At 48.1% G+C, this 15,105-nt stretch overlaps 8 protein-coding genes across 8 annotated transcripts; 6 read left to right on the top strand and 2 right to left on the bottom strand.

The window, feature by feature from the left end:
- Positions 1-379: 379 nt before the first annotated feature.
- Positions 380-2,201, top strand: ASPWEDRAFT_112861 (MDR family MFS transporter; the record flags this gene model as incomplete). Its single annotated transcript, XM_040828363.1, has 4 exons — positions 380-945; positions 989-1,014; positions 1,057-1,991; positions 2,034-2,201. The coding sequence occupies 4 exons, from the start codon at positions 380-382 to the stop codon at positions 2,199-2,201; spliced, it is 1,695 nt and encodes a 564-aa protein (XP_040688290.1).
- Positions 2,202-2,846: 645 nt separating this feature from the next.
- ASPWEDRAFT_185079 (Clr5 domain-containing protein) lies at positions 2,847-3,416 on the bottom strand. The gene is made up of 3 exons (XM_040832058.1): positions 3,227-3,416; positions 2,968-3,179; positions 2,847-2,910 (listed from the first exon to the last, which is right to left on the bottom strand). The coding sequence occupies exons 1-3, from the start codon at positions 3,340-3,342 to the stop codon at positions 2,867-2,869; spliced, it is 372 nt and encodes a 123-aa protein (XP_040688289.1). The 5' UTR covers positions 3,343-3,416; the 3' UTR covers positions 2,847-2,866.
- A 698-nt stretch (positions 3,417-4,114) lies between these two features.
- On the top strand, positions 4,115-4,626 carry ASPWEDRAFT_42586 (uncharacterized protein). The gene is made up of 2 exons (XM_040835816.1): positions 4,115-4,243; positions 4,310-4,626. The coding sequence occupies exons 1-2, from the start codon at positions 4,155-4,157 to the stop codon at positions 4,506-4,508; spliced, it is 288 nt and encodes a 95-aa protein (XP_040688288.1). The 5' UTR covers positions 4,115-4,154; the 3' UTR covers positions 4,509-4,626.
- A 135-nt stretch (positions 4,627-4,761) lies between these two features.
- Positions 4,762-6,651, bottom strand: ASPWEDRAFT_70267 (uncharacterized protein; the record flags this gene model as incomplete). Its single annotated transcript, XM_040839113.1, has 6 exons — positions 6,266-6,651; positions 6,128-6,235; positions 5,771-5,919; positions 5,472-5,708; positions 4,872-5,358; positions 4,762-4,824 (listed from the first exon to the last, which is right to left on the bottom strand). The coding sequence occupies exons 1-6, from the start codon at positions 6,599-6,601 to the stop codon at positions 4,762-4,764; spliced, it is 1,380 nt and encodes a 459-aa protein (XP_040688287.1). The 5' UTR covers positions 6,602-6,651.
- A 764-nt stretch (positions 6,652-7,415) lies between these two features.
- ASPWEDRAFT_60925 (uncharacterized protein) lies at positions 7,416-9,318 on the top strand. The gene is made up of 5 exons (XM_040838545.1): positions 7,416-8,168; positions 8,213-8,348; positions 8,393-8,758; positions 8,807-8,908; positions 8,956-9,318. The coding sequence occupies exons 1-5, from the start codon at positions 7,431-7,433 to the stop codon at positions 9,267-9,269; spliced, it is 1,656 nt and encodes a 551-aa protein (XP_040688286.1). The 5' UTR covers positions 7,416-7,430; the 3' UTR covers positions 9,270-9,318.
- A 779-nt stretch (positions 9,319-10,097) lies between these two features.
- ASPWEDRAFT_136814 (uncharacterized protein) lies at positions 10,098-11,259 on the top strand. Its single transcript, XM_040829351.1, has 2 exons — positions 10,098-10,193; positions 10,241-11,259. The coding sequence occupies exons 1-2, from the start codon at positions 10,172-10,174 to the stop codon at positions 11,041-11,043; spliced, it is 825 nt and encodes a 274-aa protein (XP_040688285.1). The 5' UTR covers positions 10,098-10,171; the 3' UTR covers positions 11,044-11,259.
- A 498-nt stretch (positions 11,260-11,757) lies between these two features.
- Positions 11,758-13,471, top strand: ASPWEDRAFT_52774 (uncharacterized protein; the record flags this gene model as incomplete). Its single annotated transcript, XM_040837785.1, has 6 exons — positions 11,758-11,905; positions 11,948-12,049; positions 12,091-12,170; positions 12,215-12,329; positions 12,376-12,546; positions 12,600-13,471. 6 exons carry the CDS (start codon positions 11,758-11,760, stop codon positions 13,469-13,471), a joined length of 1,488 nt encoding a protein of 495 aa, XP_040688284.1.
- Positions 13,387-15,041, top strand: ASPWEDRAFT_42583 (D-mandelate dehydrogenase-like dehydrogenase). The gene is made up of 5 exons (XM_040835815.1): positions 13,387-14,047; positions 14,095-14,147; positions 14,190-14,356; positions 14,400-14,765; positions 14,809-15,041. The coding sequence occupies exons 1-5, from the start codon at positions 13,732-13,734 to the stop codon at positions 14,942-14,944; spliced, it is 1,038 nt and encodes a 345-aa protein (XP_040688283.1). The 5' UTR covers positions 13,387-13,731; the 3' UTR covers positions 14,945-15,041.
- Positions 15,042-15,105: the final 64 nt, after the last annotated feature.

Genomic DNA, 15,105 nt, shown 5'->3' with positions numbered 1-15,105 from the left:
GCTGAGCTGCGATTGTGTTTAGCAGATTATCGTTAACTGCATTTTCTATACATAATTTTAAATGAACTTAGAGGATACTATCTAGTCAGTGGAATTGATTCTATCTCAGTTAATCGTCACATTCATCCAATAAGCACGCACTAAGATATACAGGACGGCCATCCCTGCACATGACATCAGCATGTCTCACTCCTAAAATAACTCATTTTTGCGGGCTGTCGATGTCCCCCCCGTTTTTTAAGCTCGTTTTTAGCATCTTCTTTCTCCCACAGGGCTAGAATATCCAGCCCTAATTTCCTAATTGGGCTTGTCCCTCGATGTATATATTTGCCTATATTTACTTCTGCTCTACTACACTTACATACAATAAATAATCATCATGTCTCCTACTAATAATCAAAATAGCTCTTCTATTCCCACTGGTTCTTTTGGAAATATCAACCAACCCGAAGAAACACGATCCATGCAGCTATCCACAACCACACTTGCCATCACGATGACTTCCCTCTGTCTGTCTGTCACCCTCTCTGCCCTCGATCTCACCATCATCACCACTGCTCTCCCAACCATTGTCAGTGACTTTGGCTCGGTTGCTGGGTATACCTGGATCGGCAGTTCCTTCATCCTGGCCTATACAGCCATCGTTCCTATATACGGCACAGTCGCCGATATCTGGGGTCGCAAACCCATCATCCTCATTGCTTTGTCTACATTCCTTGTTGGCAGCATCATCTGCGCAACAGTAAACGAAATCAGTTCCTTCATCGTCGGTCGTGTTATTCAAGGTCTGGGAGCGGCTGGAATGGGCACACTGGTGAATGTGATTATCTGCGATATGCTTTCCCTGAGAGATCGTGGATTATATCTGGCCATCACAGCTGTTATCTGGGCAGTGGGGAGTGCTGTTGGGCCTGTTCTGGGTGGTGTTCTTACTAGTCGAGCCAAGTGAGTGTCTCTTCTTGGATACTTCATATACTGACATCAGCAGCTGGCGATGGTGTTTCTGGATCAACTGTATGTACTCCATCGACCTTCACTATCTATCTAACTCTTTAGTGCCTATTGGTGGTGTTGTATTCTTCGTCTTCATCTTCGTGCTCAAACTTCCCAGTCCCAAAACCCCCATTCGAGCAGGCCTCAAAGCCATTGACTGGACTGGAAGTGTTCTCAGCGTTGGCAGTATCCTCATGATCCTTCTCGGCCTCAACTTTGGCGGCGTCACCTATCCCTGGGCCTCAGCAACAGTCATCTGCCTGATCGTCATGGGCTGTGTTGTGGTCGCCCTCTTCATCCTCTATGAATGGAAGTTCGCAAGGAATCCCATCATTCCCCTTCGCCTCTTCTCCTCCATATCTCCAGCAGCAGCATACGCCGTCTTCTCATTCAATGCGTATGTTTTTATGGGAATAGCCTACTACCTTCCTCTATACTCGCAATCAGTATTCGGTGCCAACGCCCTCAGATCTGGCCTCTATCTCCTCCCTCTCGTCGTCGCATCCTCCCTTGCAGCAGCAGCAGCAGGTGTCTTCATTCAGAAAACAGGAAAATACATACCTGTCATGTACATCGGGCAGGTATTGCTCACCCTCGGTGTTGGTCTCTTCGTATATCTAAAACACGAGGAATCGCCAGCAAAGATGTTCGGTTTCTCCATTCTGGCTGGAGTGGGTATAGGCATGAACATCGATGCGCCGATTCTGGCCGCACAAGCTGTAGTCCCTGTTCGTGATACTGCGGCTGTTACGGCGACGATGGCTCTGATGAGATCCATATCCACGGCTATATCGGTGGTGGTTGGCGGTGTTGTTTTTCAGAATCGAATGAATGCTGAGAATCCAGGTTTGGTCGATACGTTGGGAAATGATGTGGCGAAACAGTTTAATGGTGCAGATGCATCGGTCAATGTCGAGCAGATCCATACATTGCCGAGGGCACAGCAGGAAATCGTTAAAGAGGTGTATTTCCGTGCATTGAGGACGACGTGGACTATGGTATGCTCCCTCGTTTCGACAATATCAATCTAACATTTATAGTATGTTGCCTTTGCAGGACTGGCTACGATACTCACGTTGTTTATTCGGGCTCATCATCTGAGTACAAGGAATGAAGGAGTTGTGCTTGGTGTTGATCGGGATAATGCGGAAGCTGTTCCTGTGGTGGACGCAAAGAGTCAGGTTCATACACAGGAACAACAGGGTTAAATTAAACAGAACAACATCTGGATAAAGTCAAAGCACAGAATGGAATACATAGATAGTGTTGAGATATACAAAGTATTGCTAAATGGAAGTACATAATTCCTTAGATTATTTACTATCGCATATTATATATATTTATACTGATAGGTAATAGTATGTAGTATTTAGTAAACTAATCAAAAAACATAGAGATTATCCTAAGGTATATACACAAGGTTGTATATATTTTCTATTCTAGAAGGCTCACAGTTTTCACACCAGCTGATCAGGATGTGAATCCCAGTTAGAATTGAGCTAAAAATGACCAAGTCTGATTACCTTTAACAGAGAAACTAGGTCAACCTGGACCCAAGCCCACTGCGTATTCATCTTGATATATCTTGTAGCAGCAAGGGTCTGACTCTGTCCAGCCACAGATAGCCTTCACACACCACGCCGTGGCATTGTTTGCATACATCTCTGTCACTTTGACTACGCGAACCAGCTGCCACCAATCCTCGCCTTCAGATAATGCACCTGCATTGAGCAGCAGTTGCAGCATATCAATGCGGCCGTGCTCAGCGGCTCCATTGTCCTTTTCAACTGCTATTGCAAAGCTGTGCGTGCACCATTGCCTTTTGGAAGATGATTGGTATCGCATCTAGCCCTCTTCATGCCCCGTGTTAGACTTACATCTTAATGTCCTGCTGCGATATTGAGTGGAGTGAAACAGCTTCCGCGGCCAGAGAATGAGCTGATGACATGTTGGTTTGCATCCTCCTGGGCTTACCTGAATCTAACTTGGCGATACTCGATTGACATTCTTGTCGGGATGTTCCATAGTTCACCGTGTTAGTCGGGTACTCGATGCCATCGATGAATAGCTCGCTCTGCTTGCCCTTCCTCTTCTCCAGTTGATATGTCACACATTTCCATTTCTGGGACCCGCCACGATTTTTCTTCAAGCCCCATTGCTTGGATTTCGTTTCGTACTGGTTTTTCCTGGTGCATGTCAGGACGTTTCGTCAAAGATAGACAGAGTATCTTACGTCTTGGGGAAACCATGTGTTGCCAGAGGTTCCTTGAGATCCTTGAGTGTCTGGCCTTCTTCGAGATAGGGGCACTCGATTCCGGCCTTGTGGGTTTCCCAGGCTTGATTATCCATCGCGATCTGTATTCAAATATGGTTGACGAGCTTGAATAAGAGCAGAAGACCACGTCTTTCAGGTAGAGTTGACATTGACACGAGATTTGGATGTCGCGTCAGGCAAACTTCGGAACGGTCCACCATATCTTCCCACCCATTTGCGCACGGGCCTTGGATGGGCCAGAAGGTGGGCCCGTCAGACCTATCAGATCATTCAACCTGCATGGTGATTGGCCACTTACCCTTTTCCCTACGTAGGGAAATAAAGTCGGGATCCACTCGTGTAGATCCCATGTCGCGTCCGCCTCAATCTGTGAGAATTGTTCATTGCCTCATGGTGAATATAAATATGCCTGGCTCTCTGGCTCAATTGGCACCAATTCACTTTGTTCTCTACCTCTTCGTTCCACTTTGAATCAATTACTGTTGCTCCCTGTCATTTTTACCCCAGTTGCTTCAAAATGAGTTGCTCTTCACAAAGTACCGATCCATACTTCTATACTAGACTTGATGAATCCATGACCTCTCCTCACCAGGGCTTCACCGCTGGTTGTTACACATCAATGGCACTAAATTCACCTTCTTCTTTTCTTTCCCCATATGATCCCCCACATGATCCCTCCCCGCGCCCACCCCCGATGCCGTTCGAATGGAGTGTGATGCCATTCCCCCCAACTGACTTAGATATGGGTCCTACAGCTTCTATCAATCCCCGTAGTCTGGTCTATGATGGCACAGATCGCGAGCCAAGCACCACGAACCTCTCGATCATGAATGACAACAGTATTCACCGCATTGGTCTTTCGACTGATGCCTTATCTCGTCCAGCAATGGACAGCCAACGCAGGTCAACATCTTCCAGCGGCGTCCAAAACAAAGAAAATACATCTCATGATCACCATCACGAGTCTACACCCCCGTATGTCGTTCCCTTTTCATCATTGTCTCTTGAACAATACAGTTGTTGACATTATCCGAGACACAGACAGGATGATGTCTCTCGACTCACATGCGAATGGAAGAATTGCAACTATGCCGGTAGCTTTCGACGTCCAGCAGAGTTGATGCGGCATGTTCAGACCAAGCATATCTCTCCTCGCTCTTACAAGTGTTGGAAGGGGGAATGCAAGGCAAAATTCAACCGAAAGGATAACTTGGAGGAGCATCTACGGCGTGTTCATTAGATTATACCGTGATATTTGGGAATATCTTCGTGTTAGCTTTTGCTGTCTAGCATACTTCGATGCATCGGTTTCTATCCCTGCCCCCTGTTTTTCGTCTCTTTTATGCTGCCGTTCCTTGTGTGTAGTTCGTATTATGCTGAGTCATACGGGCGTTTGTTATTGGTCAGAATATTGAACAATTAATTTCAAGTTATAAATTATACAATGAGATTGGTGATGGAATCATAGCTCGTATTGAAAAGTCCCAGTGTCATTAAACTCGAATGAGTGAGTCCGCAGCAGCATCGATTCTGCTGGCGATAATGTCTCTCCCTGTCTACTACAATGTTAGTATAAGCATTCCGCAAAGGAAGAGCTACGTACCTCAGACAGTGTAGCATATCCACCATCAAAGGAACACGTAAGAAGCGGGAAAGCCTCTGAATCCATATGCCGTGACGTCATGTGTTGAATGGCATGTTGCGGGTTAGGGGCCATGCCGGAATCCGGACTGGGAGTGAAGGAGAATTGGCTTTCCGGGGCAATATACTTGTGGTTGATGGCGCGGATTTCTTCGTACAATGCAGACTCGGTATCTTGCTGACTATCCAATCGACTAGCCAGCTCAGCTGCATGCTGATCAAACGGCATTGATGCCTGGGCAAACCGCTCGGTCGCATTGTAGAGAGGTGCATACTTGAATTCAAATGGAAAGGGGTGGTTTTGGCGGACTTGGTCCAGATATTGGCCCAGCGCGGATGCATAATCGGCCGCATTCATCACCAGAACAGGCGTCTCGAGGAGAGTCGTTGCTATCAAACCCCAGATTTTGACTGTCGTGGTATGATACTCCCAGGCGAGATCACCGTACCTGTCCATCCATTCGACCGTGTTGAATTGGGAGTGATAGGGAAGGATAGGGTCGGTGGCGTCGGGCGAAGAGCTCATGTCCAGACTCGCGATGCATTCATCGTGGATGAAGACCATGGTGTCTCCTCCGCTACCAGCGCCTTGTTCAGCAATGGGCTCGCCTTGATACGCAGCTTCGTGCTAGATCCTGCCACGACCACGTTCAGATACGCCATCAGCTCAGCGTTCACCCATTTGCGGGTTTCCTTCAGCCAGCCTCGAGCTCCGGTTTGGTCGAATTCCTCACCTTCAAATCTGGCGAATATGATCGTACGTGCCGGTCTCCGTCCTGTCTTGAGGGCAGCCCCAAAGCTTCGGGCGACTTCATTCAGCCACTCAATCCACTGCCTGCATCTCCAGCTCCAGAACCCCACGCATCGCTGTGGGATCCCAGGATGACCACTTCATCCAGCATCACGCTGCCTTTGATGGTGCCGAAGGCATTATGAACCTGGCCGTCAAACCGGTCCACGTCAATGGCGAGGTTCACCTCAGTGACCTCTGGCGATGGGCCGACGTTATACTGGACGCCTTAGTAGCCAAGACCACCACACTGCCATCTTTGGTTGGAATCAGCTACCGCCGGACCATGGCCACGCCGTAATGAGCGGAATCGCATCGGCATACGAAATGGGCATTGACGGTGCGACGAAACCATCTAGTCGGTGGTCAGTCGATTACTCCAAGACAGAACAGAACGGTTCAACACTCATGCTCGGAACTCAACCGACCCCGTTTGCCTCGGTGATGGAGCCATCGCTCTCGGGGTCGGAATACATGATGACGCCCACTGCACCCGCCAATAGTGCATTGACGGCTTGTTCTGCGCGGGAGATATACTAGTTCTTGTTCTCGAGGGAGCGCGACACCTGCACGGATTTCATGATGGCAATTATGCCCTCGAGGGAGACATTCGCGTTGTGCAAAGCATCAATATCCTCTTTCAAACCCCAGTTTACAAAAATGAACGAACTGACGAACTGCGCTGTGACGTTTCCCATTCCGGGCCCTGTAAAGAATGCCGGAATGAAGTCGCCATCATTGGTGACATTTTCAGCCAGCATAACTTCATGAAGCACCTCATCAACCAGGCCGGTGGTGTTGTGCGGTGTCAGTTGTTGGGTGTCACGATTTGTGAGGGATGTATCATGGGAGGTGATTTCCACGTCTGGGATCCCAAATTCTCGCCATTTAGCTTGATCCATTCAGTGTTCGTCAGTCCTTGTCCGGGCAGATGTGATTGTTTGGTGTAGAATTGACTCTATTCACGTGCTTTGGCCGGTTCAGGCGTTTTGAGCAGGATGTCTTTGAGAATGTCGTACGATACACGCTGGCTGGACAGAGGGACCTTGTGGATGCAGTGATGCGTCCATTGCGGCAGCTTCAATAGACCCGCTGGAGACCAGTAAAGCACGGTAAACAGCCCAAAAGGAATCGAAAAGGCAGCCAAGATCGCCTTGGATAATATGAATTGTCGGCTGTGACTCTAGCAACGGTGTTTTTGACTCCATTGATGCTGATGTAGAGAAATGACGCATGGGAGAATGGATGAAATCATCGGCTGGGCTTTGTTGCTTCTCGTGTTAGTTGTTCAACTGACATGCTAGTGTGATGATCGCTGGCTGTATTGCAATTCGTAATCCGTTTTACACTGTTTCAAGACATTTCATACGGTCGATTCTTCAGCTTCCCCGTATTCAAAACCATCAAATCGCACTATCACACACAGCTGAGAGGAAAAACCAAATCAACTTCAGCGCTGCGGCCGAAGAGGAAAAGATCAGCTGAACTGCAGCCAATTTCGGGATAAGCAATGTCCAATCAACGCGATTACAAGCCAATAGTCCCAGTCGGATCCATGGTTTGTCTCCGATCTTGCCGTCCCGATCCAGCTGGGCGGGTTCTGGTATTACACGCGTCTATACACGGTATTTTCCATCTGAGCGACACGTGCTCTCCTCCGAATCTGCGTTTTCTTCAGTGTCAAAAACATCAATGCATCAACTGCGACTACTCTAAGTCCAATCAGTTATCATGGCGCGCCTTGGACGAGATGATCATGAAGAGCGCGCGGCCGCGACAGAAGACACGCCGCTGTTGGCGCCCGTCAAGGACTACCAAACGCACATTCTGCCTCACAAGCCCCTGTTGATGGTCTTTGCGGCGCTGGCTCTCGTTCAGTTTACTTCATTCCTGGATCAGACTGCCATCTCGACCACTCTGCCTGCTATCGCCTCTAGTCTGAACACGGGATCGTCTATCTCGTGGGTTGGCGCCAGTTTCTTGACCACCAGCACCAGTATCCAACTCATCAATGGACGACTGTCGGATATCTTTGGCCGTAAAGCATGTCTCATCACCACTCTGGCTATTATGGGGTTCGGCAACTTTCTCTCTGGTCTCTCCCAGACTCCCACTCAACTGTACGCAACACGAGCATTCACTGGTTTCGGTGCCGGTGCGATCAATGCGCTGGTGCAGATTGCCGTCTCCGACATCACCACCTTGGAACAGCGAGGATACTACTTTGGGATCCTCGGTATTGCCGTTGCCCTTGGTAATGGCCTTGGTCCTGTTGTTGGAGGATGGTTGACCGAACTGACCTCGTGGCGATGGGCATTCTGGTTCATCTGTCCGTTGACCATGGGTGCCATTGTTCACCTTGGTTTTGTCCTGCCCAGTTCGACGGCTCCGGAGGATATTTGGGCGAAATTGAAGAAGATTGACTGGTTGGGAGTGTGCACTAGCATGCTGGCTATTGTGTTCATTTTGGTATGTCGATATCATTTACACTCGGCCAGAGCTAACAGAACTAGATTCCTGTATCGCAAGGAGGGTCGTCTATCGGATGGAACTCCCCCTTCACCTGTGGCATGTTGATCATCGGTGTTCTCCTGTTTATCGCCTTCATCGTGATTGAATGGCGTTTTGTCAAGTACCCTGTCCTTCCAAGTATGTATTCTTCACTCAATTTGAAGCATCAGCTGACAACTCAGTGCACCTGTTCAAAAACGGCCGCTCCACCAATATCCTCCTGGGACTCAACCTGATGATCGGCTGGGTTTTTTGGGGAAATCTCTTCTACATCCCTCTCTATTTCCAAAACGTGCGAGGCTGCAGTCCTGCTGTCGCTGGATCGTATATCCTCCCCATGGTCATTGCTCATGGCATGACATCGGGGCTTACAGGGATTGGCGTTGCATACTTGGGTCACTATATGCCTATTATTCGGTCTGGGGCTTTTCTCTGGGCAGTCGGTGCGTCTGTCAAGGCCCTCCTCTATAACCAGAGCTCTCCTGTTTGGATGTTCTTCGTCCTTGGTATTTTCGAAGGATACGGTGTTGGATGTTCGCTGCAACCTGGTATGTTGACTGCTCCATATGGCTTAGACTTACTAACTGGATGATTAGCTCTGGTTGGACTGCTTGCTGGATCTCACAACGCAGACCGGGCTGTGATGACTGGTCTGAGGAACTTTCTCCGTGACATTGGTGGTGCTGTCGGCATAACAGGCATGTCCCTCACTTTCTTGTTATGGAACACAACTAACCATGTCCAGTATCCGGTGCTATTCTCAACAACACTCTGCAGAGATCGCTGCAAGCAAAATTCACTTCCGACCTCATCTCACAGCTAACCTCGTCCGCCTTTGCTCTGGGCGATCTCCCTCTGTCTAATGAAGACAAGCAACTCATCTCCTCGGTGTACTTGCATGGTGTGAAGCGTGTTTTCCTCTCGTATGCCGGTTTGATGATTTTCATGTTTGTTCTGTCGCTGTTTATTGAGGACTATGGCCTGCAGAGGAAGCAGCCGAATCGAGCTGACTCTGAGAGTGAGTCTGACAATGAGTCTGGTTATGAGAGTGAGTTGTGAATATGTGGTTTCGGATGGGTGAGGTGTGTATGATATGTATACATAGCGCATATTAAATTAAAATTACTTAGTTTGAACTACATTGCTAACCTTACGAAGAGGATTATTCCATGGTGACAGTAGGAAGTTATTCAGGTGGTCCCTGAGCTGATCCATGGTTGTATCCTGTCGGAAATATATATCCGGTGCAATCTTGAAAGATACACATCAACTACTGGACGCTTCTTTTCATATCATAGAACTCCACCATGAACCTGTTTGAATTCATAGATATATACTCCTATAACTGGCAGTTGGAACTACCACTCGGTCTCCTAATGAACAGGCTATGACGATGAGAAGTTCCATTTTCATTATGTGTAATTCAGATCATGATCTGGTAATATTACGGTAACGCCCCACTACCTAGAGCTTCCCGTCGTACGGCTGAAGTATCCACCCCTCACCTTTTCCACTGCTTTGATTGGCCAATGCCGTCCAAGATCGCGAGTTCGTCAAATGCAATTCCCGCTATGAGACACGATGAGTTGCTGCAGTGATTGTCATCGCCAATTCGGACTGGCTCGTATCGCACAATACAGCCACGGCTGGAGCCCGTGGTGGCTGTTTTGCACTGGTCTTTCATTTTGCGCCAGTCGTAAACCAAATCAATGGCTGGGCTCACACGGACTTGGCAGGTTTTGCGTCGCCTGATAATTGATCGGCAATCGATATTATGATTGCAGATAAACTGGCAGATTCCACCTCTGAGAACATTTCTTATCAATCTGTGCCTTTCTCCTGTCTTGCTTTCAGACAACACATATTGCTGTTTCAGAATGAGTAGGCCACTATTCAAATCACTCGCCAGCCGAGTGCAGACGCTGCCGATCAGCTCGGCTGCTGCTTGTCGCCAGACACGAATGGCCTTGCATCTGCCCCAAAGTAAGTCGCAGATTGCATCATCGCTATATAATAACTAACAGCTGCAGATACCTTACCCACTGATATCCCCCTTTTGACAGCACAAATGAACGATGTCCAAAACCAATCCCACGTCGCCGCCGTCCATTCGCACCTCGTCCGAGGTGGAGTCCTCAAAATCACATTAGGCTTCAAAGACACAGACAGTCGCTATATCGAGAAGTTAATCCATCAATTACACCGATACCACGGCCACGGTCTCCCCATCGACCACAGTTCCTCCCGCGGCTGGTTCTGGGATGTCCGACCCAGCCCGCAGACAATCGAAAATGGGCATCAGGCTCGCTCACATACAATGGGTAACTTCGCATGGCACACGGACTGTAGTTATGAAACATCGCCCCCGCGATACTTTGCGCTGCAAGTGCTGGAACCGGATCGTTGTGGAGGGGGCACATTGAGTGTTTTGAAATCGGACCAGCTGCTACGACAATTGCCACCACCTGTTCGTGTTGCTCTGGCAAAGCCCGAATTCCGGATCACGGTGCCACCGGAGTTCATCAAGAACAAAGACGAAACACACATCATCGGCAGTGTGTTTGCTGGAGATCTAGATAATCGCCCGGAACTGCGGTTTCGACAAGATATCATCACACCGTTGACCTCCGCGGCCGAAGCGGCATTTTCGACATTGCAGGCAGTGCTGAAGGGGCCACAGGTGGAAGAGGAGACGATCCATCTGACGGCTCAGATGATGCAGGAGGGGAGTGTTATCCTCATGGATAACCGGAGATGGCTGCATTCCCGGAATCATATCAAGGATCCCAATCGCCATGTCCGGCGTGTTCGCTGGGATGCGTCTCCATTTTAAAAAGTTGTGGCTATTTTCAACAGCTTGAGGATGTCAAATGAGATGGCAACCTCTAGGAATTAATATAAATTGCTAACACCGCGGTCATTCATCGGATATACCGGTAATTTGTTTTTCAGCATGATCGAATCATCTGCTTGCACAGGCTGGAATTATACTTGTACATAGCTTAGCTACACATACAGGCGAACAGTCTACATTTCAACAAACATCCCCAGTTTGACGTTTTGCCTTCCATATAATCCTGGTCAAGATATATTGCAATCAAGGTGCACCATTGATCTCTTCAAACTCAGCTATCTATCTATGCAGGGTGCAGATGATTTCGCCACGGGTGTTCTATGGAGATATTACTAGACAGGTCATCTCCGTGGATTTGGCGTCACTTTCAGTGCATACAGGATGGAGATGTTGTCATCATTGGTTGATACGCCACTGGAAGGGTTGCTCAGCTTACTCATGGGCAAGACTATGTCTGCACGTGTACATACGACAAGCCCAGTCTATGGATTGAATGTTAATAAATAGTAGCTTGAATTCGTGTTATCCGGACAACTTCCGCGTCGTTTGGTTCGGCGAGCTTGCCGAGTCCAAATGCCATGGATCTGTTTAGGTTTGGTGGGGTACCCCGGACTCTGAAAGTGGGGTATTTAAATAGATAGAGAAGGCAGATAGATGGTGATTATTATCAACATGGCTTCACACAAAGACAGCATGGACGGGCTCGAGAGGGTGGATACTATTGACAGAGACATCTCTGACTCCAAAGACGACAATGTCGTTATACATGATAGACAGCATTTGGAAACGGTGTTGGTTCGAAAGATCGACTTTCGCTTGATGCCTCTGATGATGCTCATTTGTACGTGTTGCAGTATCGAGCAAATGCATACTAACAGACCAGATATCCTCAACTACTTGGATCGAAATAATATCGCAACAGCTCGACTAGGCTCTTTGGAAGAAGACGTTGGCCTTGGAGGGTCGGAATATAACACAATCATCAGTATGTTTCCCATATAGTAGGAACAATGGCTTACTCGATAGGTATCTTCTTCGTCGGGTATATCTTGACACAGATTCCAACCAACATGATCTTGAACAAGACCAGACCGTCTTTATTCTTGGTAAGCGCCCAAAGACTAAGAAACAGTTCAAACTAACAAGAAAGCCCGCTATTATGTGTGGCTGGGGAATTGTCAGTGCCTGTACCGGGGCTGTTCAGAACTATCATGGACTGCTGGCACTACGCTTCATTCTTGGTTTCGTGGAAGCTCCATTCTTTCGTATGTCCACCTGCTTTGGCTTGCCGTCTATACTGACTATTTTCAGCCGGTGCCTTGTTCCTCTTTTCTTCCTGGTATACGAAGAAAGAACTTGCTGCAAGAATATCGATTCTGTTCACTGCAGCCCAACTGGCAGGCGCATTTGGAGGATTACTTGGTAGCGGTATAATGTCTGGAATGGACGGAAAGGCCGGCCTGCCTTCGTGGCAATGGCTTTGTGAGTTTAATGATAAATCAAATTGCTGTACTGAATATATCTGATTGTATCAGTTATAATAGAAGGCAGTGCCACCCTTCCAGTTGCAGCCCTTGCGATGCTTATTCTCCCTGACTATCCAGCGACGACTAAATGGCTGACCGACAGTGAACGAAAGCTTGCCATGCTTCGAATTGACGAAGAGGCCAATGAGAAAGATGACCATGAAGCCAGTAGCAACTGGGATGGCCTCAAAATGGCCTTCAGAGACCCGGCTCTATACATCATCTGGATCATGCAACTTGGGCTCAACACCGGTGCTGCATTTACGAATTTCTTCCCAACCATCGTCAAGACTCTTGGGTATGGGACTACGAATACGTTGCTCCTCTCGGCCCCTCCTTATATCTTCGCTGCCATCCTTTGTGTCTGCAACTCATTTCACAGCGACCATACCAATGAACGATGGCTGCATGTCATCTGGCCCCAGATCTTCTGCAGCATCGGCTTCATCATCAGCGCTGCCACCCTGCAGACAGCAGCTCGATATATCGCCACCTTCATGATGATGTCCATCTATGGATCCTTTGGCTGTATTCTATCCTGGGTCTCGACTTCTCTCCCTCGCCCGGCACCAAAACGCGCAGTTGCATATGCCGTCGTCAACGCGGGATCGAATTTCGCCTCGATCTACGCCAGTTACTTTTACCCCTCCTCGCAAGGACCGCGATACTGGCCGGCGAATGTCGCCAATGTCTGCTTTTGTGCGCTGTGTATCGTCATGGCTACTGTGTTGCATTTTACTCTGCAATGGAGAAATCGAAAGCTCGATAAAGCGGCAGATGATGATCTGAATGCGGGAAGGGATCCTGCTAGCGAGGGGTCAGTTTGTGCTGCAGTCGCTGCGAAATGGCAGTGTCATCCGAACTACAGATATACGATATAGCATAGTGTCAATAGAGTCAAGTCAGTTCGGACGTGTTCCGTGGATCAGCACTTCCCCGCAATGCCACAGCGGGGTAGGTCCAGTCGGAGAGAAACCCGCTGTATGCCAGACTAGAGATAAAGGAATTATATTGAATAGGAAGTGGGGCAGGATATACGGGCAGAATCCTGATTCTTGCACGACAGCTCTTGTCAAAACCACCCTCTCATCATCCATATTGATGCCCATTTCCATATTCCTCCGAATAGGCAAACATCATAATGGCATCCAAACCGATCATCCTCCACATCGGAGACCCGATCAAATTCAACCATGATCTGTATACCCAGCTTTCAGAACAGTTTACCATCATCCGACCATCTGCCGAAGAGCGACAACGTGACGCATTCATGGCATCTCTGAAAGAGAAGAAATGGGGCGACTTCCACGCCATCCTCCGTCCGTTCTGGAATACAGGCGGTGAAATGGGACGATGGGATAGAGAGTTGGTTCCGTTACTGCCTTCGAGTGTCAAGATCTTTGCCAGTGCTGGGGCAGGGTATGATTGGGCTGATGTGGATGTTTTGGCTGAGAATGGTAGGCACTTCTTCATATAACTATCGGATATGAACTAATTCTGTTAGGGATTATCTACTGTAACGGAGCACAAGCATCCAGTGAAGCGGTTGCTGATATGGTCTGTAAACTCACTTGAGACAGGATTATACTGACTGTTAAGGCCATCTTCCACATCATCGCCGTCTTCCGAAACATGCAATGGTCAATGAGTGGAGCCCGATCGACAGATCCAGACCTGTGGATGGATGCGCATCGCCATACAGCACGAACTGCTCATAATCCTAAAGATCACATTCTGGGTATAATTGGATTAGGGAATATCGGACAGTAAGTGTGTCTACTGACCATAAAAATAAAACTAACCTTGCAGTAAAATCGCCACAAAAGCACACGCCTGCTTTGGAATGAAGATCTACTATCATGATCTCTACCGCAAACCAGCCACCCAAGAGGAGGCTGTCAACGCTGTGTTTTGTCCGACAATAGATGAACTTCTTTCAACGTCAGACTGTGTCCTTCTTGCTACGCCATTTGGAGGATCGAAATTGATCACTAGAGAGACACTGGGTAAATTCAAAAAAGGATCACGATTCGTCAATATCGCTCGCGGAGCATTAGTCGATGAAGAAGCATTGGTGGAAGCATTGAAATCAGGACATCTCTTCGCGGCTGGATTGGATGTTCATGAATTCGAACCACAGGTTAATAAAGAGTTGGCTTCGATGAAGAATGTTACGTATGTCTGCCTTTCCCTGAATTGATTCCAGCTAATAAGATAGGATGACGGCACATACCGCCGGTGGTACGATCGAGACGGAAATTGGCTTTGAGAGACTGGCGATGGAGAATGTTCGGGCTATTTTACTGAAACAGGAACCATTGACGCCTGTGAATCTGCATCTATTTAGGCAGTAACAGGCAGCAATAGGCAGCAATGGGTCATGCATGGCAAATCATGCAAGGTTGGTAATCTGCATTCTGCAGACATCAAAACGGTTGCCCAAAAGGGAAATAGCCGGGGTTATTTAAGTCCGACATTTAATTGAATGTGTGGACAATACATCTTCATTCATCTT

This window comes from Aspergillus wentii (assembly GCF_001890725.1).
Source record: "Aspergillus wentii DTO 134E9 unplaced genomic scaffold ASPWEscaffold_5, whole genome shotgun sequence".
Lineage (NCBI taxonomy): Eukaryota > Fungi > Ascomycota > Eurotiomycetes > Eurotiales > Aspergillaceae > Aspergillus > Aspergillus wentii.
The sequence above is the reverse complement of the archived record's forward strand: the minus strand, read 5'-3'. Positions and strand labels throughout refer to the sequence as shown.